Raw genomic sequence first — 24575 nt, 5'->3', positions numbered from 1 at the left:
TTGCACCAACAAGATTGACTTTAATCCGCACATCCCGATCCCGCTAATCGGCCGCCCCAGCCGGCGCCAGCTCCCGGCCTGGAGCTGGCAAAGCGACTGCAAAGCGTCGTCTGTGATGGGGAAGGGCGGCAAATGCAGCCCCTGCCTGCAACCGCAGCCCCGGCTCGGGGGACCTGCTGTGATCCCCCAGGACTGGCGGGAGGATGGCAGCAGTTTGGGGGAGTCCAGGGCTGCGGGCAGGGGTTGGGGGCTCACAGGGTGGGATGCAGCTGGCTGCAGAGGGAGGGAAACAAATAGGACAGAGCCACGGCATGGCTGCCTGGGGAGCCCTGAAGGTGTTGGGGACACCCACTGCCTGCTCACCCCGCCAGGACCCTGCCATGCAGGGTGGTACCTGAGTGCAGTGCTGCTGCCTGCACCCAGGGGTGCTCCCAGGGCAGCCAGGGCTTGACACAGAAACAGAGCCCTGCCCCAAGCGCAGCCCAGCGGCGCGGTCTGACCCCATGCTGGGATGGAGGATCTGGAGGTTTCCAGTTCTGGGGCCAGCAGGGCCATGCTGGGGCTAGCAGCATCCCCAGGGGTGTCCCCAGGGACCCACAGCCCATCAGCATCGCCACAGGCCCTGGCAGCGGGGACCAGCTGCGCCACAGCGGGTGCAGGCAGCATCGTGTATCACTGATCCCCTTCCATGGGCTTTTACCCCCTCCACCCAGCCCATACAGCCCCTTCCCACCTGCTGGGATCCAGGCATGTAGGTCACCCGTGGGTGGCAGTGCCTCATGCAGCTCAGGGAGGAGGGGTCTCCACGGCCAGGGGACTCTGGCAAGGATCCCCCACCACCCCGCCAAGGGGACAGCGGCCCCACTGCCCTCGCATGGCCCCATGGCTCACTGGAGCAGGCGGAGCAGTGTCCGTGGGTGCCAGCACCTGGGGCACCCGCAGCTGCCAGCCCCCCACGCCACAGCCAGGGAAGGGGAGCATCCCCCCAGCCGGCCCGCCCCAGCCCGGGCACATGTGTTTCCAATGTGGCTGGGAGCTCCAGGGAGTCGGCGTGCTCAGAAAGCAGCACCAAATTCCTTTCTGATCGAGTAATGAGCCCCAGCAGCCTCCGCGGGGCCGGGCAGGGGGAGGGGACGCTCGGACCCTCCAGGACCGAGCTGGACTGGGGGAAATCCCAGACTAAACACAGGGATCCCGGCTGGGCAAGAGCGCAGCATCCCCCGGCACCAGCCCAGGGCCAGGCTCCGGCGCAGTGTCCTCACAGCCCCTGGCTCAGCCAGGCTGGGCCACCGCCGAGGGATGGTCCCCATCACCCTGCCTGATGCAGCCCCCCCAGCATCACCCCTCATCCCATACCCAGGCGCTGGGTCCAGCAGCGGGGATGCTGCTCCCACTGGCACCGAGTGCTGGGCATCGCCGGTGACCCCAGGATGGAGGGTCTGGGGATGACGGGGCGAGCTCAGCCCTCAGGTGGGGGCTCGCTGCCTGGCCGAGGCTCAGTGCTGGACGTGCGGGGTGCCCAGCCCCGGCGCTCACCTTCCCAGGAACCGTTTCTGCTGCTCTCAGCAGCTTTGGCAGGGAGGGCTCCTTTGCAGCGGATGCCGGGAAGCGAGATGTACCCAGGGCTGACAGCTGCCTCCTGGCCGGCAGCACGCACCGCGCTCGCCCACGGCGCCCTTGGGCTGGCGGCAGGACCGCGGGGCTCCCCGGAGACCCGGGGCTGGCGGGGAGCGGGACCTGCCCAGGCCCACACAGCCCGGGGGGCTCCCAGCCCTGTCCCGAGAGCAGGGACCCGGCTAGAGAGCGGCGTGCACCCCGGCTGGGTGCTGGGTGCCCCCCAGCTGGGCGGTGGGTGCCCCCCGGCTGGGTGCACGGTAGGCACCCCCACCAGAGAGCAGCATGCACAGCATGGACCCAGCACCCCACGCTGCCCAGCACCCCGGCTCTGCCCAGCGAGCTGCACCCCAAGGTGCCGGCAGCAGCCCTCCCCACGCACGGCACAGGCGCCTCGGGGGGACAAGGAGGGGGTCCCGGGGCAGACACCCCGGCCAGCCCCACGGCACCCGGGTGGGGCTGGGAGATGTGGTCGCTGGGACAATCAGGGTGGCGGTGGGGAGATGCTCCCTGCGGGTGCTGCGCCGGCTGCGGCGGGGCCTGGATCCGGCCGGGCCCCGTTGCCCGCAGCTCGGGGTGCCCCGCACTGGAGGTACAGGCGGAGCACGACACCCCCGGGGGTCCCGCCGGGGAAGGCCACCCCCCGCCCCGAGCCCGCAGCAGCCCCAGCCCGGCGGGGTGGTCCCGGGCCGACGCACCGCGGCCCCCCCCCCGGGGATGGGGCACCCCGGGATTGTGGCGGAGCCGGGGTGTGGGGGTGATGCCCGGTGCCGCCGCGGCCTCAGGCCTCGCTCCGTCGGGCAGTGGGGCCGCCCGCTGCCGGGGCACCGGCGGGGCCGGCCGGGCGCGAGGCCGGGCTGGGGGCGCCCCGTTCCCTCCCCCCCCCCCCCCCCCGACCCCGCCGGGCGCCCCTGCCCGCGGCTCCGGCTCCAGACAATGGCGAGGGACCCGGGGCCGGGCCCAACACCGGGGGGGACCCCCGGGCCCTCCCCGCCGTGCGCGGACCCCCCCGCTCCCTACGCTCGCTGCCCGCCGGGGGGTCGCGCCATGCCGGGGGCTCCCGGGGCGTAGGGTGGGGGAAGGGGGGGGGGGGGGGGGCGGGGAGCGGCGGGTCCCGGCGCTCGCACGTGCCGGCCCGGCGCAGACAAAGCGGGGACCGCGCCCCGGCCCGGTGCGGCGGCGGCGGGCAGGTGCGGGCACCGGTGGCGACGGGCCGGGCACACACACACACCCCCCCCCCAACACACCGCCCCACCCGCCTTTGTGTGCCGGGGCTCCCGGCAGCGCGGGCCCGGGGCGGCGGGGGGGCGCAGCGCGGGGCGCGGCCGGTGTTACCGGGCGGCTCCGTGCACAAAGGGCGGCGGCGGCGGCGGGGACAAAGGGGCGGCGGCGGCGGCGGGCGCGCTCACCAGTCGGTGGGGCTGTCCTCGCCGATCACGTCCTGGTAGGAGGCGAGCAGCTCCAGGCGGTGCGCCGCGAAGCCGACGCCAGCCATGGCGGGGCCGGGATGCTGCCGGGGGGACCGGAGGGACCGGCCGCCTGCCCGCCTCCGAGACACTGCCGCAGCGGCCGGGCGGAGGGGCGAGCGGCGGGGAGGCTCCGCCCGCCGCCGCGCCCGGTCCTAGCGCCGCGAACGGCGGCCCCCCCCCCCACCCCCACCCCCCCCCAACCTCCGCCCCCCCCCCCCCCCCCCCCCAGCCCGGCCCCTGCCCCCGCCCCGGCCCCCGGGGCACCCCCCCGGGACACGCCGCCGGGACCCCTGGGGTGCGGGCAGCATCGCCCCCCACCCCCTCCCCGTCCCGGGCTGCCCCCCGCACACGGTTCGCCCCCGGGATCCTTCACCCCGGGGACCCGCAGCCCGGGCTCGGCTCTGCCCCCGCACCCCGGGTCATCCCCCGCCCCACGGAGACTGAACCCCAGAAACCTGCCCCCCGGCTCAGGTCCCTCCTGGGATCCTGCACCCCGGGTGGTTCTGCACCCTGAGCTCCTGCCCTGGGGACCGGCGTTTGGTGCCACCCGCTCCTGGGGACCTGGCATGCTGGGTGCTCCTCTGCACCCCAGACCCTCCCCTGCCCCCTGTCCCCTCCACCCTGGGCACACCGGGAACCCTGTGCCCTCAGCTCCCCTCCACCCCCAGACCCTGTGCCCCGAGGGTTCCTCTCCAAGGACACGACACCGTGGGCTCTGCCCCTCCCAGGGGGTCGGTGGGTGCAGCCTTTGTACCCCTTGGGTGCCCGCCTGCCCCTTCACCCCCCACCGCTCCCCAACCCCTCCAGTCCCCTCGGGACCCTGCCAGGCTGTGCACGATGGTGCCTTTTTCAGGAGGTTTGTGCCGGTTCCAGGAGGTTTTGCCTTTGTGTGAACTCACAAAATTGCTTTTGCACTGACCCACACAGGGCTCTGCGGGGGCTCCCTGGGTCCGCATGCTCCTGCCAGGACAGGCAGCATCACCCTGCCCAACCCTGCCTGCCCGACCCCCCGTGCTGCCCCCGGCACTGCCCGCATCCCAGACCAGCCCCGCGCTGAGGTCTCTGTGCCAGAGCGGCAGCGTCCAGGGCCTTGATCCCCCCAGGCTGGGCTGATGCTGGTGTGGCCCTTCCTGAACCAAACCCTTCAGAGCAGCCTGTGGATGAGCCCCCCCAGTTGTGGGACACAGGACAGGGTGCTGGGGGCCCTGCCTGTGCTGCCTGCTCCCCCCACGCCTGCACGCCCTCCTTGCACCAGCATTTCTGCGCCAGGCCGGAGCCGCCCTAAGAGGCTGCAAGAGTTTGCGAGCAGCTGTGGAGCAGCTGCCGGGGCCAGCACGGGGGCTGGGGCTGCAGCAGGCGCCCCGCGAGCAGCTCAGCTGGCTTTGGGGGTGGATGCGGTGGGACCCCGCTCGGGGACATGGTGGGAGCCCTGAGCCCGCTGCCGCCAGGCTTTGTTCTCGGAGCAGTGCGGCCGCAGCCCCTCCCCAGGCTCCACCTCCGCAGCCCACCCGAGACCCTCCTTCCGCTGCCTGTGCACAAGCTCCTCACATGGTGCGCAGAGCTGGTGGGCAAGAGCTGCTCTTGGCAAAGCATGGAGGCACCTTGGGTGGTAAGAGGCGTCATCAGTAGGGACCAGAGGCAACAGGGCACTGACCAGAGGGGCTGAGCCTCCAGTGGGTGCAGGCCTTGCGGCAGCACAAGGGAGATGCGTGGCTCTCCCTCAGGGAGAGGCAGGCTGGCTGTGGCACCGTGGCTCTCCTCTGGCCCTGCTCCAAGGCTGGGTAACCTGGGGCTGAGCAGGCACAACCTGTTCCCAGGCCGTGCTACCCCAGCAGGATCCGTCCCGCACGGCTGCCTGCCCCTGCCCTCCCCGCTCGCGGGTTCCTGTCCTGGCTGAGCCAGGGCTGGCTCGGTGATTGCTCACGTGGGGCCACGGTCACTTCACCTTCCCCTGCGCTTTCCCCTGACCTTGACTGTGCAGCTGGGACTCGCACTCCGGCACTTACCACATCCCAGACAGGCACCGGCTGTTTCTGTCCCTTTTTGCAGCTGTGTCCTGCTGCTCCTCCGTGTGACCGTCCCATCGCCCGCATGTGCCCCAGCCTGAGCGCCCAGCCCAGCCCCAGCCTTCCTCCATCATTCCCACTTTCCCCTCCCTGTTTTTGATGGGGTTTTGCACCAGGGAGCTGTGGCACTGGGGAGATGTGGCACCGCAGCTGCAGGCCAGCTCTAGGTGATGCCGGGAGGCATTTGGCTTCCCACAGCCAGCTCCTGCCCCCAGCAGAACCTTCCAGCAGATTAGCAAGACAATTTTCCTTATGATTGCTCACCATGGTAAGAGCTGCAATTATTAATGACCGTTCCAGCTGCCAAAGCAGAGCGGGAGGAGCGGCTCTCCCCACACCCGCTGCCCCTGAGCCTGTTCCAGCCGGAGGTGCCGGCGCGGCCTCGCACCCGTCCTTCGGGACGGCAGCTGCATCGCATGAGCGAACGCTTGGCTGCTCTACGCTGGAGCGCGCCCAGAGCTGGTGCACGTGGCCCACGCGTGCCCTGTGACTTCTTGTCCCCTGCGCTGGATTTGGGGCCAAGGCACAGCAGGGACCCCCTGCAGGGTCCGACACCCATTTCCCCTTGCTGCAGCTTCTTTGCCCCCCAGATTAATTACCACCTCCGTTAGCAGTCCTGCCTGCTACAAAGAGAGGGACGAGCCAGGTGACATGAGGGGTCCAGCCCAGGCTGACACAGGCAGAGGAGGAGAAATTCGAGGTGAAGATTTTCCCCAGGAAGCTGGAAGGAGCTGAGTCAGGCCCCGGAGGGGAGCAGGGTGAGGGCTGACCGTGACCTTCCCAGCCAGCCACACCTCGCTCGGAGAAACCGCAGGCCTTGAGACAGCCAGCACTTGCAGAGAAGTGTTTATTAAAGGCACTAAAAGCACCGTGGCTACATCAGCGGCAGCCCAGCCGGAGAGTGTGGGTTTGGGAGAGGCATTTACAGGCCCAGGACAGCGGTGGCAGAGCGCTCTTTGGTAGGAAGCTGTGCCCGAGCCTTGCGGGAGCCCACCGGCCGGCTGGCCACCAGCCCACGCTGCCAGCCCATGGCTGGGGCGGGCTTGGCACACTGCCCTGCTCCCCGGCACGGCTGGGCCCCAGCTGGGTGGGGGGGACACGAGGCACAGACCACCCCCGCCGGCACGCAGCCAGGGTAGGAAGCCACCGCAGCAGTTTGCAGGGCAGCCGGGAGGGGGTTACCACAGGCAGGGCCCCCGCAGGGGAGCGGGGCCGGGTCTCCAGCCCCGCGCACTAAGCACACAGCAGGGAAGGTGGGGGAGAGCGTGGCGGGGGGCTGGGGGGCTGGTCCTCACCCCCTCAGGGATGTGCTAGGAGCATCCCTGCCCTGGCGCTGAGCTGCCAGGCAGCCGGGCCCCAGCCGAGCAAGGGACCCTCCCCACCTCCAGCCTCGGCACGGCCACAGCCACCACGCTGTGTGGCTCGGAGACAGGAGACCCATGCAGCGTCCCCTTCCTGGGGCTCCTAGGGCCAGTTGGGGGGCACAGAAGAAGCCACCCAGCTCTACGGGACTCTGGATCCAGCACTGCCTCTGGCTGGAGCCAGGCCAGGAGCTGCCAGGAAAGAGGCAGGAGCAAGGGGAAGGGGTGAGGGCCCAGCCTGGCTCCCTGGGGGCAGCGGGGGCGGGGAGGCGGGAGAGGAACATGCAGGGCCAGGGGCACGCGTGGGCACAGCTGAACTCCCGCCCCTCACACGTGGGAGAAAGCGTGGCTCTTGCAGAGCGGCTTGTCCTTCTTGGAGTAGAACGTCTTCCCTTCCAGGTTGGTCTGGCAGATCTGGGGAGGAGAGCGCAGGAGGTCAGGTCAGGGGGGCTGAGCCAGCCCCTGGGTCCCCCCCGCCACGGCCCAGGGCTCAGCACTGGTGTCACACAGATGCCAGGGAGCAGGGGGCTCAGAGCAGGGTCCCGAGCCACCAGCACAGAGCCAAGTGGGGAAAACCTCGCGGCAGGAAGGACCCCACGCTGCTGGTGTACCCCACGCAGGGCACGACTGCCAGGGAGAGCCCCGGTCCCACCAGCAGCCGGGGAAGAGACGCATGGCTCACCGCACAGACGAAGCAAGTGTCGTGCCAGCTGAACCCCAGCGCCTCCAGGAACCGGTCCCCAGCGTCGATCTTGAAGTCGCAGCCGCGGCACTTGGTGCCAAACATCTTCTCGTAGTCTACGAGGAGAGGCAGAGCCCAGGTCAGCGTTCCCCTGCACCGCAGCCCCTCGTCCCAGGGCAGCAGGGCTCTGACACGGGAGGGATCCCACAGGCACAGCCTGGGGACAACTCACTGCCAGCCCCGGGGGGACGATACCCGAGACACCTGGGCGAGATGCCGGTGCCGTGCAGGGTGGCCCTGGCCACCACCGGCTGCAGGGAGGAGGTGGCAAACCTCATCTCCCAGGATGCAGCACTCGCCTTTGATGTACATCCTCTGTCATCGCCATGGCAACACGGGAGCGATGGCACTACCCGCAGCCAGGAGGACCGGGATGGAGGGCTCAGGGCTGTGGGAGGGGTGTCCCAGCGTTCCCCATGGTGCAGGGGGAGCCCCGCAGCGCAGAGCAGCTCATCCCCCATCCCCGTGGGCAGCTGCTGAGCCCCGATGGTGGTGCCCGGTACCCCAGGACCATGTGGGGTGACACATGGGGTCCCTAGGTCCTACCTCTCTCGCAGTAGGGCTGTCCCTCCTCCATGTAGAAGGCACGGTTGCGGATGGGAGTTTTACAGGCAGCGCACGTGAAGCACTGCACGTGCCAGGTCATCTTCAGTGCGTGCATGACCTCCTGGAGGGGAACCGCTGTCAGCCAGGGGCAGGACCACCCTGCGCCACGAGGGAGCCCCACCCAAGGCAGAAAGGGACAGGGGGTCCCATGGGATGGGATCAGAACGGGAAGGGACAGAGCCAGGCACCCGTAGGTGAGCAGGGAGCAAGGACAGGAGGTGTGGGGCAGGCTGAGGGACACTCACCCCAGTGATCTTCTTCTTGCACTTGGCACAGCTGGGAGCGTAGCGCGTGTCATAGCACTTGGGGCAGAAGATGGAGCCTTTCTCCTCAAAGAAGCCACCCTCATCCAGCACCTTCCTGCACTGGCAGCAGGTGAACTCCTCGGGGTGGTAATAATGTCCCAGCGCCACCAGGTAACGTCCCCTGTGGCAGGACAGAGCCACGTCAGCCACGCCAAGGCCCAGGACGCTGGCGTGGCAGTGGTGGTGGCCAGGGCTCACCTGATGACCTTGTTGCACTTGTAGCAGAGGGGTGTGCGGCCAGGCCCTTCGGGGGCTTGCTGGGCCGCCTGCACGATGGAGCTGCGGTTCTGCATGGGGGTCGGCGTGGCTGGCTGGCTGTGCTTGCTCACCACCGTGCTCGTCTTGTCCGGGGCGTAGCGCTCGGCAAACGAGGGGTCCACAGCCCACGGTGGGCGGCTGGCAGGGCCAGGGGTGGTGGTGGGGGTCCTGGGGGCTGCACACACACGCAAGTCTCCAGGACAGTGCTCCCGATCCCTCAGTAGCCCCCTCCCAGCACCCGTGGCTGGGCAAGCAGCACCCCCCAGCACCCCCCGAGCACAAAGGAAACGTTTTGCTCACCCATGCCTGGCTCAGTCTTCATCGTTGCTCCTGGGGACGGGTCCAGCACAGAGACCTGGCTACAGAACAAGTAGTTAATCCTGCCTGCTCGCCCACGCTGCCCAATGGGCCTGTGTGTGCAGGCAAGGGCACCCCCACCCCAACAAGCAGGCAGGAGCCAGCCAAGCCCCTGTGCCCAGCCGGTAGCTGGTTTGGTGATGGGGTACTGAGCCAAGCACCTTTAGCCCTGCGAAGACACAGCACCCCCGGGTCTCTGGCACCCATCATGGTGGTCTGGGGATCAGCGGGAGGGAGTGCAGGCCTGCTGGGTTCCCACAGGGGGATCACACAGACCCCAGCTGCCCGCTCACACACGATGGTTGTCCCCAGACTCATCAGGGTGCAGAGGGGCTTGGACCTGACCCACCATAGGGAGCCCCGGGGTCCAGCTCTGGCAGAGTTGGGGACAGGCAGGGTTCTGTCATCCCTGCCGGCTAGGCAGGGCCAGGCTGCTCCTGGGAGGGGCAAGGCCTGTGCCCCCCCCCGGCAGGCTGCCAGCACTGAGCTTGGGAGCAAGCAGGGAACACTGGGGCCAGGGAGGCACAGCCCACTCGAGAGACGGACAGAGGGAGAGCCAATGGCTCTGTGCCTCTGCAGGGCAAAGACAAGAAGGAGATGGCTACAAAACCAGGAGGATTTATTTGTGGCAGAGCAAACTGGGCAGAGCTGGGACCTGGCAGTCACAGCACCAGAGCAAAAGGCGTTGTGGAGAGGTGAAGGCAGAAACAGGGGGGGCTGTGTAGCACCCCCAGCCCTCGCTCCCTTCCCCCATGCCCACATGCAGGGAGAAGCCAGCGACACTCACCCAGCTCTGCCTGACTCCTGCAGCCCCACGGGACGTTGTGTCCCAGGGTCCAGGCGCTGCCCAAACATCACAACACCCCCAGCAAGGTTTTGCCCGTGCCACCAGCCACCCCCGACCCACTGAGTCCGGGACAGCACGGCGCAGCTCGACATCCCCAGCTCGGTGCCAGCAATGCCCAGCGGGTCCTGCCCGGGATATGCAGCCCCATGGCTCCTGCTGCTGCCCTGGTGCACACTCCCCTTACCTGGGCTTTTTAACAAACACATCATCAAGATCCTCCACTGAGTGCAGCAGGAGAGAAAGGAGGAGACAGAGTCAGTCTGTGGCAACTAAGGTCCAGGGACAGCAGGAAGGAAAGGGAAAGGCAGGAAAACCGACCTCTCCTCCCACCACCCTCCTGCCCCAACACACAGCCCTGCCCCACCACGGGGCAGAGCACAGCCCCAGCCCAGCAGCACCACCACGAGCTCACGCACAGCCCCGGGCAGCTCCCACTGCCTCAGCCCCCGTGAAGGGTCGACTTGGGGCCAAAATCAAGCTCCCGGTGCCACGATGCCCCACAGCCTCTGCCAGGCACTGGCTACTCCAGCAAAGTCCGGCACTCCCAGGCAGCCAAGCAGCGCCAGGCCCTGCAGGAACTTACTGCCGTCTGTGCCCGTCAGACGGGCCAGTTTGCGGAAGGAGCGGGACTGGGAGGTCCCAGTGCGGGGCTGCCAGTCCTCAGCATCCTCTATCATACGCAACTTCCCGGGGTCGCACACGGGGGTGCTGGGGGGCTCCAGTGGCTGTGAGGGCTGCCTGCGAGGGACAGAGGGCAGGCACTCAGCTGGCACCACGCATGGACCCAGCTTCAGCACTGGGCAGCACTCCCAAAGGTGCCCTCGCACATGCCGAGCCCCTCACCAGACCCTGGCACTCACCGCTGAACCCCTGTGCCCCAGCCAGACTCACGGTCATCCCTGTGGCATCGGAAAAAACGATGGCACAACAGTCAGTGGTTGAGCCATGGCTCAGTGCATCCCTCCCGTACGCACCCCCAGCCCCACAGAGGCTTGAGCCCCACAGAGATGCTGGCAGCCTTCACTCCAGACCAGCCTCGCAGCCACCTCACAGAACATTGTGCCCCAGGTCCAGGCACTGGCCAGCACCTCCCAACACCCCCAGCAAGGTGTTGGCAGCGCCATCAACTGTCCCTACCCACTGTGTACAGGACACCTCAGTGCATCCTCAGACCCACAGAAAAGCCAGGAACACTCACCCAGCTCTGCCCAGCCACCCTGCAGCCCCCACCAGGCTCATGGGCTCTTACACCCGAGGACCAGGCACTGCCCAGAATCCCCCAAACCCACAATCAGGTTTTGCCAGTGCCCCCAGCCTCCTCCAGGACCCATTTGTCCAAGAGGCCATGGTGCAGCTCAGTGCCAGCTGTGCCCAGAGTCCTGCCCAGGACATGCAACCCTGTGTACAGCTCCTGCTGCCGCCCTGGCACACGCTGCCCTTACCTGGGCTTTTTAATATGCTCATCCTCACGATCCTCCACTGAGAGCAGCAGGAGAGAAAGGAGGAGACTGAGTCAGTCTGCGGTGACCAGGGCCCAGGGACAGCAGAGGAAAGGAAAGGAAAAGGAAAGGCAGGAAAACCAACCTCTCCTCCCACCACCCTCCTGCCCCAACACACAGCCCTGCCCCACCACGGGGCAGAGCACGGCCCCAGCCCAGCAGCACCACCACGAGCTCACGCACAGCCCCGGGCAGCTCCCACTGCCTCAGCCCCCGTGAAGGGTCGACTTGGGGCCAAAATCAAGCTCCCGGTGCCACGATGCCCCACAGCCTCTGCCAGGCACTGGCTACTCCAGCAAAGTCCGGCACTCCCAGGCAGCCAAGCAGCGCCAGGCCCTGCAGGAACTTACTGCCGTCTGTGCCCGTCAGACGGGCCAGTTTGCGGAAGGAGCGGGACTGGGAGGTCCCAGTGCGGGGCTGCCAGTCCTCAGCATCCTCTATCATACGCAACTTCCCGGGGTCGCACACGGGGGTGCTGGGGGGCTCCAGCGGCTGTGAGAGCTGCCTGCGAGGGACAGAGGGCAGGCACTCAGCTGGCACCAAGCACAGCCCCTGCCCAGCACTGCAGCACTGGGCAGCGCTCCCAAAGGTGCCCTCGCACACACTGAGCCCCTCACCAGACCCTGGCACTCACCGCTGAACCCCTGTGCCCCAGCCAGACTCACGGACATCCCTGCGGCATCGGAAGAAACAGCAGCACAAGTCAGTGACTGAGCCATGACTCAGTGCATCCCTCCCGTACACACCCCCAGCCCCAGAGCCCCACAGAGATGCCGGCAGCCTTCACTCCAGACCAGCTCAGCAGCCCCACAGGACATCACACCCCAGGTACAGGCACTGCCCACCACCTCCCGACACTCCCAGCAAGGTGTTGGCAGTGCCACCAGCTGCCCCTACCCACTGTGTCCAGGACACCACGCTGCAGTTTGGCCTCCTCAGCTCAGCAGTGCCCAGCAGGTCCTGCCGCACAGCCAGCACAGGGACAGCTCAGTGTGGGGTCACCCTGGCTGGGAACAGCCTGCCTGGCAGGACCCTCCCGAGGTGACGGTCAGAGCAGTGGCTGAGCACTGGCGGTGCCGGTCACACGGCAAGCGCAGGGTGGGCTCTGCAGCTCTGCCAACAGCTCAGCTCTGGGGAGAGGGAGAGGACAGAGGAGGAGGGGAGAAGAAACAGCAACAGCAACAGGACAAAGCTTCCCTGGTCTCACTGCAAGCAGCCAGCGTGAGGGTGAACCAGCCGGGCGGGCTGAGCCCCAAGTGAGCACCCTCGTGGCTCCTGCTGCTGCCCTGGTACACGCTCCCCTTACCTGGGCTTTTTAACAAGCTCATCCTCCTGATCCTCCACTGAGCGCAGCAGGAGAGAATGGAGGAGACAGTCAGTCTGTGGCAACCAGGGCCCAGGGATAGTAGGAAGGGAAGGGAAAAGAGGAAAACCGACCTCTCTTCCCACTGAATTCCCACCCAACACCTCAGACACAGACTCCCGTGCGGGCGCGGGGCAGAGCACAGCCCCAGCCCAGCAGCACCGCCATGTGCCCCCACATGTCCCCAGCCCACGCACAGCCCTGGGCAGCTCCCGACAGCTCAGCCTGCCCGGAGGGGCCACACGGGGCCAAAATCAAGCCTCCAGTGCCCCCTAGGCCTCTGTTGGGTTCTGGCTACCCTGGCAAAGCTGGGCACCCCCGGGCAGGCAGCCAGTGCTGATCCTGCAGGAACTTACTGCCGTCTGTGCCCATCAGACGGGCCAGTTTGAGGAAGGAGCGGGACTGGGAGGTCCCGGTGCAGGGCTGCCAGTCCTCAGCATCCTCTATCATACGCAACTTCCCGGGGTCGCACACGGGGGTGCTGGGGGGCTCCAGCGGCTGTGAGGGCTGCCTGCGAGGGACAGAGGGCAGGCACTCAGCTGGCACCAAGCACAGCCCCTGCCCAGCACTGCAGCTCTGGGCAGCGCTCCCAAAGGAGCCCTCGCACACGCCAACCCCCTCACCAGACCCTGGCACTCACTGCTGAACCCCTGTGCCCCAGCCAGACCCATGGGCATCCCTGTGGCGTCAGAAAAAACGGCGGCACAACAGTCAGTGGTTGAGCCATGGCTCAGTGCATCCCTCCTGTACGCACCCCCAGCCCCACAGAGGCTCGAGCCTCACAGAGATGCCGGCAGCCTTCACTCCAGACCAGCCTTGCAGCCACCCTGCATCCCCATGGGACATCGTGCCCCAGGTCCAGGTGCTGGTCAGCACCTCCCAACACCCTGAGCAAGGTGTTGGCAGTGCCACCCACTATGTCTGGGACACCTCAGTGTATCCCCAGCCCCACAGAGAAGCCAGCAGCATTCACTCCAGACCAGCCTCCTGGCCACCCCCCAGTCCCACAGAAAAGCCAGCAACACCCACCCAGCTCTGCCCAGCTGCCCCACGCCAGGCTCACAGGACATTGTGCCCCAGGTCCAGGTGCTGCCCAGCACCTCCCGATACCCCCAGCAAGGCGTTGTCAGTGCCACCAGCCTCCTCCAGAGCCCATTTGCTCAAGAAGCAACGGTGCAGCTCAGCCTCCCGAGCTCCATGCCAGCAGTGCCCAGCGGGTCCTGCCCGGCACACCCAGCACAGGGACAGCTTGTCTGGCAGGTGGGTGCCGGGGCAGGACCCTCCCGAGGTGACGGTCAGAGCAGTGGCTGAGCGCTGGCGGTGCCCATCACGGGGCGAGCACAGGGTGGGCTCTGCCAACAGCTGGGCTCTGGGGAGAAGGAGAGGACAGAGGGCGAACAGGAGGATGGAGGAGGAGGAGAGGAGAGAAGAAACAACAGGCAAAGAGCTTCACCAGTGTCACTGCAAGCAGTGAGTGCAAACCAGCCAGGTGGGCTGAGCCCCAGGTGGGCACCCTTGTGGCTCCTGCGGCCGCCCTGGTACACGCTCCCCTTACCTGGGCTTTTTAACAAGCTCATCCTCCTGATCCTCCACTGAGCGCAGCAGGAGAGAAAGGAGGAGACACGGTCAGTCTGTGGCAACCAAGGCCCAGGGACAGCAGGAAGAGAAAGGCAGGAAAACCAACCTCTCCTCCTGCTGCCCTCCTGCCCCAACACATGTCCCTGCTCGGTCGCGGGGCAGAGCACGGCCCCACACCAGCATCATCACCACGAGCTCACGCACAGCCCCGGGCAGGTCCCACTGCCTCAGCCACACCCGAGGGGCCACACGGGGCCAACACCAATGCTCCGGTGCCATGATGCACCACAGCCTTTAGCTGGCTCCAGCTGTGCCAGCAAAGTTGGGCACCCCTGGGCAGGCAGCCAGCGCCGGGTCCTGTGGGAACTTACTGCCGTCTGTGCCCATCAGCTGGGCCAGTTTGCGGAAGGAACGGGACTGGGAGGTCCCGGTGCGGGGCTGCCAGTCCTCAGCATCCTCTATCAGCCGCAACTTCACAGGGTCACACGTGGGGGTGCTGGGGGACTCCAGTGGCTGCAGGGGCTGCCTGCGAGTGATAGTCATCTGTCAAATCTGACAGATCCCCACAACATCACCTCCCTGGGGCTACCCTAAACCTCCCCCAGCACAGAACCACAGCACACCAGTACCTGAGACGCCACACACTGCCTTACTCCCCAGATCCCCTAATCCTCCTCAGTGGAGGAACGGCCCATTAGGGACTGACCACCATTCCTGGCAGTCTGAGACTGGCCCTGAGGGCCTGGAGGGGAAAGGACAGGGCAAGAATAAGCCAAGGTCAAAAAATCACTTGCAGGGGAGCTGGATGAGAGCCCAGTGAACACCTACCGTGTCCATGGCTGTGTCGCCCGCCTACCTGGCCCTGGGTAGGGTGCCCAGCACAGCACGGCAGCCCTCGCCCAGCCAAGTCACTCTTGGGGAGCAGGGAAGGGACCACGTGTGAGGACACTGCAGGGCCCCAGCAGCTGGCAGAGACAGGCAGTGCTTGCCCTTCAGGCTAGGGACAGTTTGCTGCCAGGAGCGACCCACCCACATGGGCAGAGCAGTACATGCTGCCTGTCCCCGGGCTGGCCCTGCCCTGGAGAATGGGGCACTAGCAGGGAAGAGGCATGCAGGGAGGATAGAAAGAGCAGGCAAAAGGCTTACTGACTTGTCAAGGCTCAGCACCTGTAAGGGAGAGGGAAAGAGAAAGGGAGGAGAGAAAGAAAGAAAAAGGAAGGTGAAATTAGACCCGCAGCACCCAAGAAGTTTCCAGAGCTCACCTATGGCCTGCACCAGTCACCCTACCCCTGAGACTCATGCCCAGCTCACCCAGGGCTGGGAGCACACTGGGACACGGGGACAGACACCGATGCAGCAGATCATGCCTCCCTCAGCCCCCCAAAACAGGCCTGGGTGCCCAGGGCAGCCAGGGACACACCCCGCCATTGCCCAGTTTCAGGGCACCACGGCAGCTCTCGGCAGGAGGGGCAGGGACTGGCAGCTGCCGGACACGAGGCAGCTAGGTGGGCAGCCTGCAGAGGTGGGAGCTTCTTCCCGGGGTGAGGATGGCACTGCCCAGGGCTCAAGGGCTTCGCTTTGCTCAGCCCGTCCTGGCAGCCAAGGGATCAGCAGGACATCCCCGGGCAAGTGTTGGCTGGTGGCCACCACGCAGCCACCACTTCCCTGCTGCCACAGATGCCAGCGAGCATCCTGCTGCGATTGTTGTGCCATGCCCCGCAGGACTCCCCACAGGCCGACACATCCCCAAGTGAGGGACCGGCATGTGCGTGGCTCTGTGTCCCCACACGCAACAGTCCTGTTGTGCCACCTCAGCACCAGCCATCGGGGCACCCCGGCATGGGCACTGTTGCCCGCTCCCACCCATGGGTGCCTGGCATGCAAGGCGCAGCAGGGCCAGGCAGCGGGCTCCCCCCGATCCTCAGGGAGCAGGACAGACAGCAACGTACCCATTGTGCTGGGGGGTGCAGGTGGGCGCCAGGGGCGTGTACGTCACGGGTTTCGTCACCAGCCCGGGCCGTGGGTTCGGAGGCGAGCCGGCCCCGAAGGGCCGAGCTGTTTTGTTGAGGGCGGTGCTGGGAGCGAAGTTATATTTCAGGGGTTCAGAGCAGGGGAGTGAGTCCTGAGCGAGACAAAACACACAGACACGGGCTCACACGTCAAGCAGCATGCAAGGGGCAGCCCCGGGCCAGGCAACGCAGCAGGCAGCCGGGTAGGAAAGCCAGACAGCACGTGCACCTCAGGTACCAGGCTCTGCCAGGCTGGCTCCTCTCTCCGCAGGGCACCCAGCCCAGCGACAGCAGGTCACAAGCCTGGCCCCAGGGTCATTGGAGGATTAGTAAGTGCCCCAGACGCTCACTGCTGCCTGCAGCAGGGCAGTGCATGCACACACGCCAATCGCAATCGCCCCACAGCATGACATCGAACGCATGCAGGTGGCTTCCATCCAGGAGCCGCCGGTCACCAGCCCCAGCCCTGCCTCCCTGTGCCAGGGCACTCCCCAGCACTAGCAAACAAGGGGCCCCGAGGCCGTGCTGCGGCTGCCCGGCCTCCTCCCCTGTGTTGGCCCCTCTGCACCCCTGCTCGCACCCAGCACCGGCAGGGGCACAGACAGGCAGCAGCCAGGGCCCGGGTGCCTGCTGGGCAGATCCCGCTCCCTCCAATCCCCTGCGGTGCCAGGGGTCAGAGCTGCTCCCCCAGTGGGGAGTCTTCCAGGCCTCCAAACACACCCCAGTCCCCCAGAAGCAAAGTCCATTTGTCCATCTACACTCAGAGATTCCCCTCCCCTGAGACAACGCTGAGCTGCCGCTGCAGCGCCAGGAGCGACACGTACCTTCTGCGTCTTCCCCAGGTGGTTCTGGGCTCTGCAAGAGAGGAGACAGCTGGGCAGGTGCTGGAACCGGCCCAGTCACTGCCAGGATGCTGGTACCCCAGGGATGCAGCACCCGCCTGAGGGGAGCCACAGCCGGCTGGCACTGCCCCATGGCTCACAGGTGAGGGCCAGCAGCCAGGCTTAAGCCTCATCCAGCTAAGCAGAGCCCCTGAACCCAGCCAGAGGCTGCCAGGCTCTGAGCAAGGAGCAGTGATGCTGGGAAATGGTGATGCCGGGAGATGGTGATGCTGGGAAAGGGCACTGGGCAGAGGGCCTGGCTCTGCTCCGACCACACCAGGACCCCAGGTTTGCAGGACCCACAAATCCTACCTGCTCAGGCTGAGGCAGAGCCTGTCCCCGCAGGCACGGATCCTGTTCTGGGCCTCGATGTGCGTCATGGAGCTGGTGCTCTCCCCGTCGATGTACAGCACCCAGTCGCCCACTCCCACGCCAGCCTGGGCTGCCTTCCCGCCCGGCGTCAGCTGCAGGACAGACACAGTCAGGGAGAGCCAGGCCAGCCGAGCAGTGACGCAGGAGCAAAGGGACGGACTCATTCTCATGAGAACAGGGGTCTGCTGGGGCCCAAGCTCCCTCAGGCAAGGCCCAGCCCAGCCCAGGACACCATACAGACCTGACCCAGGGGGAGATAGGGACCCCCAGATCACCCATTTCCCAGTGCATTAGCCCAGAACAGCCTCTTCCCCTCCTCAGCAGCAGAGTGCTCAGCACTGCCCCAGGTCGCTGCCCAGCCCCTGCCCTCTGGCACGGCTGAGGGCTACACCAGCACCCGGGGCCCCGTCCCCATGACTCCGAACGGCAGAGGCGGCGCTGGCTCAGCCTTGGCAGGAGGCCTGGACGCCCCTCGGAGCCGTCCCCGCAGTCCTGGGGCAGGAAGGGAGAGCAGTGAGTCAGGGCCCATCAGGCAGCCCACGTCTCGCTGCAAACCACAGGCATGTCCAGCCCTTCGCCTGAGGTGAGGAGCAGGGCAGGGGAGGCACCCCCCGGGCACTCCCCCCAGCCGCCCGCGCTCCCGTCCCGGTGCCGGCAGGCGCAGACGTTACCTCATCCCGGCAGAGGAGCGGGAGCCCCCCCAAGGGCAGGGAGACACCCACTCCCACCCATGCCACTCCCCCAGACCTCACCCCGCCGGGGCAGCCGGGAGCACGGCCACAGGTTCCCCTGCCCGGCCACGGTGCTGGGGATGCACCTTGCCCCCAGCACGGCTCTACAGCATGGATCCACATCAGCCCCATGCCGGGAAGCAGAGGTTGCCCTCCCCTCCCGCCGGGGATGCACAGCCAAATGAGAGCAGGGCCCTGAGCGCCACACGCAGCTCCCAGGCACTGACAGACAGACACACAGACAGACAGACGTGGGCAGGCTGCAGCCATTCCTGCTCCTCCAGCAAGGAAGAACTTGAGGCGCTTGGACCCGGACCAAGTATTTCCTCAAGTCCTGTTCGACATGAACATAAAAGGAGCGAGCCAGATTCCCAGCGCCGTCAGAGGGTTGAAAAATCCCTGCCGCTGAGTCCCAGCCCCTCCTTGCCCGTGCGCAGGGCCCGGCTCGCCCCAAAGCCTCACTCCCCTTCCCTGCACCAACACTGGCCCTCCGCGAGGCCAGACCCCACACCCGGGCTGGCTGCAGCCCAGCTCCACATGCATCCCACTGCCATCCCCGTCGGGACATGGGTACCCACTCCGGTGCCCCCATGCCACCCAGTGCCCGCTCCTCCTGCCTGGCACAGGAGAGTGCCCTGGGCGGCAAGTGGAGCCGACCAGCTCCTGGCCACAACTGCTGCAAGCCCTGGCTTGCTGCCCTGGAGGGCTGGGGAAGGCACGGGGCGGCTGCGTGGGTTTGGAGGCAGGAGCGGGAGCTGGGAGAAGTTCTCACACGGCCGCCCGGGAAGGGGAGAGCACAACAGGCTGCGTCACGCAGCCGCACCCAACCTGGCCAGCACCGCCACGCTCCCCTTCCCCCTCTGTGCCGGCACGCCAGGAAACCCCTTCGGCAGGTGCCAGCTCAGCTGGGAGCCATGGCAGTGCCAGCCCCAGCCCTCTCACTTTCCACCCGGCCCCGCTAACCAGGGCTTCCTTCCTCCCCTCTCCGCCCAGCCAGGCCTTTGTTCCCTGAGTCTCCGTCACTGCACCCTGTGAGGTGCCCACCGACCACCCCTGTCCAGGGCACCCCGGACAGAGCCTCACCCAGCATGGACAGGAGTTGGGTGCCTGCACAAGGGCCCAAGCAGCATCCCCCAGTGCCTTCCTGCCTGCAGCAGGGTGTCTCCTCTTCCCCAGCTGGCAGATACCAGGATGTGCCACACAGCACCCAGCTCCCCAGACACCAGCCCTTACTCTGGCTTCACCACAAGCAGCTCAGGACCACGGTCTCGCAGCCTCCCTAACCAAGGTGTCAGGACCCCAGCAGAGCCCCTTGCCACAAGAGGCGTATGTGTAGAGGACCAGGGCGGCATCTCTTTTGTGTGACCACCGAGCTGAAGCAGCCTCACAGCTCACCCAGTAGCATCACAGTGATGGACTCAGCTGAGACCTAAAGCATGCACCACTGCTGCTCTCCCATGTGCTCCCCAGCTCCACAGAGTAGGACCCCACTGCAGCCCCCAAAGTCGGGGCAGGATGCCTCATTCCAGCCCGCTCCGGCAGCCCTAGGCCTGGCAGGACAGCCTGCCCTGCCTGCAGTGCCCCTACTCAAGGCAAGCTGTGGCCAAGGACAGCAACGTGCTCCAGGCAGGACCTTTAGGGCTGGGGATGCCTCTGGGGTGCAGAGCAGCGCAGGGTTACCCCTTCCCAGCAGACAGAGCCCACTGCCCTGCCACACAGCCCAGCCTCACCAGAGAGCCCCCCAAAGCTGGCTACATCCCCTGGGAATGTCCTTGCTGCTGCTCCTGCCTGCCTTGGCCAGGACAGCAGCATTGCCCAAGCCCTGAGGGCAGCAATGGCCTGCTTGCACAGCAGGGCCGTTGCTTCACGAGGCCCCTGCCCCAGGCTTTGGGAGGCTCCTCCATCCGACCAGACCCTTTGTTAAGCGCTGGCTCGCAGCCAAGAGAAACATTTTTTAGAGAATAAACTCGCTGAAGCCATCTCTGCGTGTTCAGCAGAGATCGGCAGGCCGCGGCACTGGTGACTCCAGCCTCGCACGGTGCCCTCAGGGTCCATGCTCCGCGCTGGGGTGCTGCCGAGACCCGTGCTCCCCGGGACAGGCGCGCGGTGCCGGTCTCGTGCCGGGGGCAGGCCCCCACGCAGCGCTCGGTGCCACGAGCAAAGTTGTCCTTTGAGAAGCAGCCTCTACGCCAGCTGCCCGAGCGTCAGCATCACAGGCGATGCGGTTGCATTCCAAGGCTTATAAGGCAATTGCGTGGCCGGAGCCACAGTCAGCACCCACCCAGGGGACCGGGCCACCCAGGGACAGGGACCCGCACACACCCAAGGGCCAGACCCGGCCTGGGCAAGCATTGCACCAGGCATGGCTCGCACCAGGTGCCTCAGCCCCAACCAGCTGGCAGCACAACAGCTCTCACTCATGTCAGAGAAACAGGCTGGTTTTGCGGAGGAAGCCATGTCCCAGTGCAGGCAGCAGTGCAGACAGAAGTGCAGTCTTCCTCCCCTCCCTGCCCGTGTCAGCAGGGGCCAGCTCAGGTGTGGAGCTGGAAGCCGTGCGGCTGGAGGGAGGGCAGAAGGGCACAAGCCAGGTCCTGGGACGCTGAGCCCAGCGTCAGGGTGTGGACCAGGAGGCCAGCCCCACAGCTCAGAGACAGTGAGAGCAGCTCCCCTCCCCCTGTGGTGGGCATGCTCCGGAAGGGGCCTCCCCTGCCCCCCCAGCAGCAAGAATGACTCTGCAGAGGCTGTGCAGCATTTCACATCTCTGCTGCAGTCCTCTGCCCGGAACACCCCCGTGCCAGACTGCAGCTGATAAGGCACCAAAGAGGCTACGCAGAGCCCGGCAGGGCAGGACGCAGCACTCCCAGGGCCCCAGCTCATCTGCATCCCCTGTACAGCTTTGCTTCAGCCACCTGGATGCAGCTGCCACGGCCTCCCACCCCCAGAGGCAGGAGGAAGGATGGGTGTCACCGGTCCTGGCTTCTCTTACCCTGGAGATGGACAGTGGCATGCTGAAATCCTTCCCTCCCTGCAGCCTGAAGCCCCAGGGCGCCGGCCCATTCAGCATCACCTTGTAGGATTCCATGTCGCCCATCTCTGCAAGGGAAGAGGGTGTGATCCTGACGTTAGGGTATGTGGGAACAAGGCAGGAAGAGCAAGCGAGGAGGGGGCCCAGCGCCTGGCAGGATGGGGCAGGTCACATTTCCAGCAGTAACTCCACCCTGACCATCCTACACTGTGGTTAGAGACGCACCCCAAATCTATCAGCATCTCCTCCATCAGCGTCAGAGCTAAGGGGCCCAGGCTAACACTGATGAGTGTCAGAGCGACAGGCACAGCCCCTCTGCCACACACAGTGGAGCGCCTGCGGGCTCTGCTCTCCCTTTCCCAAACCCGGGACATGCTCTCCCTTGCAGCACCCCAGAAACTCATTCTGCTGAACGCCAAGAGCATTTCAGACTGCGGAGAAGTGACAGCAGGTACGGAAGGATGGGAACCAGAAGCGTTTTTACACGGTAAATTAGCAGCAGCAGCGCAGGAGCTGCGTGATGCCACCCGAGGCGCCTGGCAGAGCGGCCAGGCTGGCGCTCCGGCAGCCGGCCGAGCAGATGCTACCTGGGAGCGAGCCCATCTCCGTGCACAGAGCCGGGGCTTCGGCGGGGAGGGAATCCCGGCGCTCCCCTGCCTTCCAGGGCAGCGCTGACAGCTGTCAGCCGGCCAAGGCTCCGGGCAGGCGGGCCAGTCCCAGCCTCCCGGCCACCCCTCACCTGGAAGGGCCCCCACAAACCCCCCAGGACCTTCCTCCCGCCGCTGGCAGCAGGGGCCAGGGCCAGCTCCGCGGTGCCGGGGCCCTCCCCACCCCTCGCAAGGGACGGCGGCTCCCAGCGGGGAGGCGGCAGGGCTGGGGGCCAGCGTGCCCCCGCTCTCCCCGGCCCGGTGCGGGCTATATAAGGCGTGTAAGACGACACCAGCCCGCTCCCCGCTCGGGAGGGCCGGGGGAAGGCTGCGTGTCAGGCATTCCCGGCGCCCGGCAGCCGCGCAAGCCCCAGCGAGGCGCCGGGACCGGAGCGGCAGGCAGGCAGGGCGGGCAGGCAGCCCCCCGCGGGGCCGGGGATGGACTGGGCGTCCCCCCTTGCTCCTGAGGAGCCGCCAGCCCTGCCCCACGGGCCCCCCTCCGCTCCCCACCCCGCCGGGACCCCCAGGCCCCCTCCCCATCCCTTCGCACACAGCCTCCCTTCCCCAGGACCCCGGCCCTAGGCCCGGCCCAACCCTGCCCCACACGGGCCCGACCCCGACCAACCGCCTTTCCCCAGACCCCGGCCTCTCAGCCCTGCACCCCTCATGCCCCCCTCGTCCCCTCCCCAGCAGATGACGGACCCCCAGCCCTGCCGCGGCCCGCCCCGGCCCTCCCGCGCTCACTCACCCGAGGCCGGGCGGGCCCCCGGCGGAGCGGGGCCGAGAGGGCGGCGGAGCACAGCGGGCTGACGCGGGACTCGAACCCGGGCACCGCCCCCGCCCGGCCCGGCCCCGCCTTATATAGGAATGAGACGGGGCGGAGCCAGCAGGCGGCTCAGCCAATCCCCGCGCGCGCCGGCCCGGGGCGGGCACAGCGGCGCCCCCTGGCGGGCAGGCGCGGGCTGCCCCCGCCCGGTCCCGGCCCCCGCCCGCCCCTCGCCGCAGCACCGGCCCCGGGACCGCCGCCCCCCCCCCCCCCCGCAGCACCGGCAGAGCCGAGTCCGGCCCAGGCTGTTTATTGACTGCGCCGCACCGCCGAACCGCCCCCAGCCCAGGCTCAGGCCCAGTCCCGCGGGCCAGGGCTCTCCCGGCTGAGCAGCCGCACCAGCTTGGCCCGGAGGTTGCTCGGGGGCTTCTGCCCGGGGCGCCCCGGCAGTGGCTCCTGCCCCCCCCGGCCCCAGGGCTGCTCGGGGGGCTGGGGGCTGCCCCGCGGGAGCTGGGCTAAGGCAGTCTGGTTGTTATAGATGGGGCCTGCCTCGTTGCTGTGGCCCTCGGGGGCCTGCCGGCACCCCAACTCCCACTGCCCTTCCTCCTCCTCCTCCTCCGCCCCAGCTGGACCGAGCTCAGTGGTGAAGATGTTCTCGTAGAGATGCTCAGGGGGCAGCATCCCAGCAGCCCAGGGCTTGCTGGAGCCTGGCTGCCCCGACGCGAAGAGGGGCTGCTGGCCCCGAGCGATGGAGGCATAGACGATGGGGCCTGTTCCCTCCGGCTCAGGCAGGGGGAAGGGGAGGAGGCTGGCGGGGGGGTGGGAGGCAGGCTGTGCCCCCACCACGGGTGGGCTGGGTTGGTGGTCCTCAGCCCCAGGGCCCCATTGCTGGGGCTCAGGGCCCTGTCCAGAGAGCTGGGGGTCCAGGGGACAGAAGAGGTGGGGGTCCGGGGCATCTTTGCCCTGCTGCTGGCAGGCAATGGCGGCAGCCACGGCCCGGGACAGCTCCGGAGCCCGCGGGGTGCTGAAGGTGAAGGTGCCCTCACCGGAGTCACTGCGGCGGCCGGCCTCGAAGGAGAAGACAGTCTGTGGGGCCAGAGGGCAGGGTGAGGGGCTGGCATTGGCCCTGCGCAGCCAGCAGCCCCAAGGAGGGAAGGCGGCACCTACCTGATCCTGGCCAAACTTGCGGAGGAAAGGGTAGGGCCAGGTGAGCAGGGGCTGGCGGGACTGCGCATCCTTCAGTGTCAGGCTCTGGGGAAGGGCCGAGAGCAGGTAGTGCCCGTGGAGGCCGCAGCGGGTGGCCGCATCCGTCCGGACCACCAACACTGGGAATTCGGTCACTACAGGAGCAGAGCAAGGTGGGGGTCAGCACTGCAGCACTGAGCTGGAGCCCACCCCAGCCCTATCCATTGGCCCTACACGTACAGTCCTGCCAGGAGGAGTAGAGGGAATTCTCCTCCATGGGGACAGCAGGGCTGGGCTGGGGCCTGGCACTGCTCTCTGCCGTCTCCTTTGCACCCTGAAACAGAGGGATGTGAGCATGGCCCCGGGACTGGGGGAGCACGAGCCCCCCTGCCTGCCCACACACCCCAAAGCCCCTGGCTCACCCGAGCCAGGAGCAGCACGAGGGGGCCCAGCTATGCCAGACCCCAGAGTACCTGGAAGGCCAGCTGGCAGAGCTGGGCGATCCACTCATCCCGCTGCTCGGCCGCCAGCACGTAGCTCTTCTCCGTGGTGTTGAGGTAGAAGGCGGCGGTGGCTTTCGGGCAGCTCTCGGTGCCTGCCGGGCCCACGGAGACACAGTCCGAGAGGCGGATCACCCTGCGGGCGCAGCGCCGCAGAGAGGTCTTCTCCAGGACTGTGCCGTCATCCCGCACATCGAACTTCTCCATGCGGGCCACGCCGGAGGGGCTGGCAGCAAAGAGCTGGGCTCGCATCTTCCTCCAGGACCTCTGGGGCATGGGAAGGGCACAGGCAGGGAAAAAAAGGGTCAGCAAAGAGATGCCTGCTGTGTTCTCACAGCACTGCCCTCCATGCGGGGCCAGCAGTGCTCAGTAAGAGCCGTGGGGGCCAGGAGGG

At 67.3% G+C, this 24575-nt stretch overlaps 2 protein-coding genes across 5 annotated transcripts in view; both read right to left on the bottom strand.

Moving 5' to 3' along the window:
• The window catches only part of DBN1 (drebrin 1), a 12059-nt gene extending 8826 nt beyond the window's left edge, over window positions 1–3233 (bottom strand). Inside the window, 1 exon segment of the mRNA XM_074838231.1 lies at window positions 3024–3233. Within this exon segment, the coding sequence (XP_074694332.1) occupies window positions 3024–3109 (86 nt within the window). The 5' untranslated portion in view covers window positions 3110–3233.
• A 2745-nt stretch (window positions 3234–5978) lies between these two features.
• Window positions 5979–24323, bottom strand: PDLIM7 (PDZ and LIM domain 7). 4 transcript variants are annotated; one of them, XM_074838850.1, is made up of 24 exons: window positions 24155–24323; window positions 23664–23836; window positions 21045–21151; window positions 17268–17419; window positions 16899–16929; window positions 15216–15232; window positions 14437–14591; window positions 14043–14079; window positions 13551–13856; window positions 13128–13166; window positions 12844–12998; window positions 12431–12467; window positions 11759–11797; window positions 11475–11629; window positions 11068–11104; window positions 10486–10524; window positions 10209–10363; window positions 9810–9846; window positions 8722–8780; window positions 8362–8596; window positions 8104–8284; window positions 7799–7919; window positions 7193–7308; window positions 5979–6924 (listed from the first exon to the last, which is right to left on the bottom strand). In XM_074838850.1, exons 1-24 carry the CDS (start codon window positions 24190–24192, stop codon window positions 6838–6840), a joined length of 2508 nt encoding a protein of 835 aa, XP_074694951.1. In that variant the 5' UTR covers window positions 24193–24323; the 3' UTR covers window positions 5979–6837. The 4 variants fall into 4 exon arrangements, with proteins under 4 accessions (XP_074694951.1, XP_074694952.1, XP_074694953.1 ...); XM_074838851.1 differs by lacking the exons at window positions 23664–23836; window positions 24155–24323 and adding an exon at window positions 22479–22556; XM_074838852.1 differs by lacking the exons at window positions 9810–9846; window positions 10209–10363; window positions 10486–10524; ... (8 more) ...; window positions 14437–14591; window positions 15216–15232 and adding an exon at window positions 16015–16187.
• Between the last annotated feature and the right edge of the window lie 252 nt (window positions 24324–24575).

This window comes from Strix aluco, chromosome 13, assembly GCF_031877795.1.
Source record: "Strix aluco isolate bStrAlu1 chromosome 13, bStrAlu1.hap1, whole genome shotgun sequence".
NCBI lineage: Eukaryota > Metazoa > Chordata > Aves > Strigiformes > Strigidae > Strix > Strix aluco.
The sequence above is the reverse complement of the archived record's forward strand: the minus strand, read 5'-3'. Positions and strand labels throughout refer to the sequence as shown.

Bases quoted from the DNA above. Each gene is read 5' to 3' on its own strand.
- PDLIM7 (XM_074838850.1), bottom strand. From the start codon at position 24,192: ATGAGTGGATCGCCCAGCTCTGCCAGCTGGCCTTCCAG. The intron at 17,420-21,044 runs GTAAGAGAAGCC...TCTGTCCTGCAG, and splicing joins TGCCACTGTCCATCTCCAGG to CTGACGCCGGGCGGGAAGGC. The intron at 8,285-8,361 runs GTGAGCCCTGGC...GTCCTGCCACAG, and splicing joins AAGTGCAACAAGGTCATCAG to GGGACGTTACCTGGTGGCGC.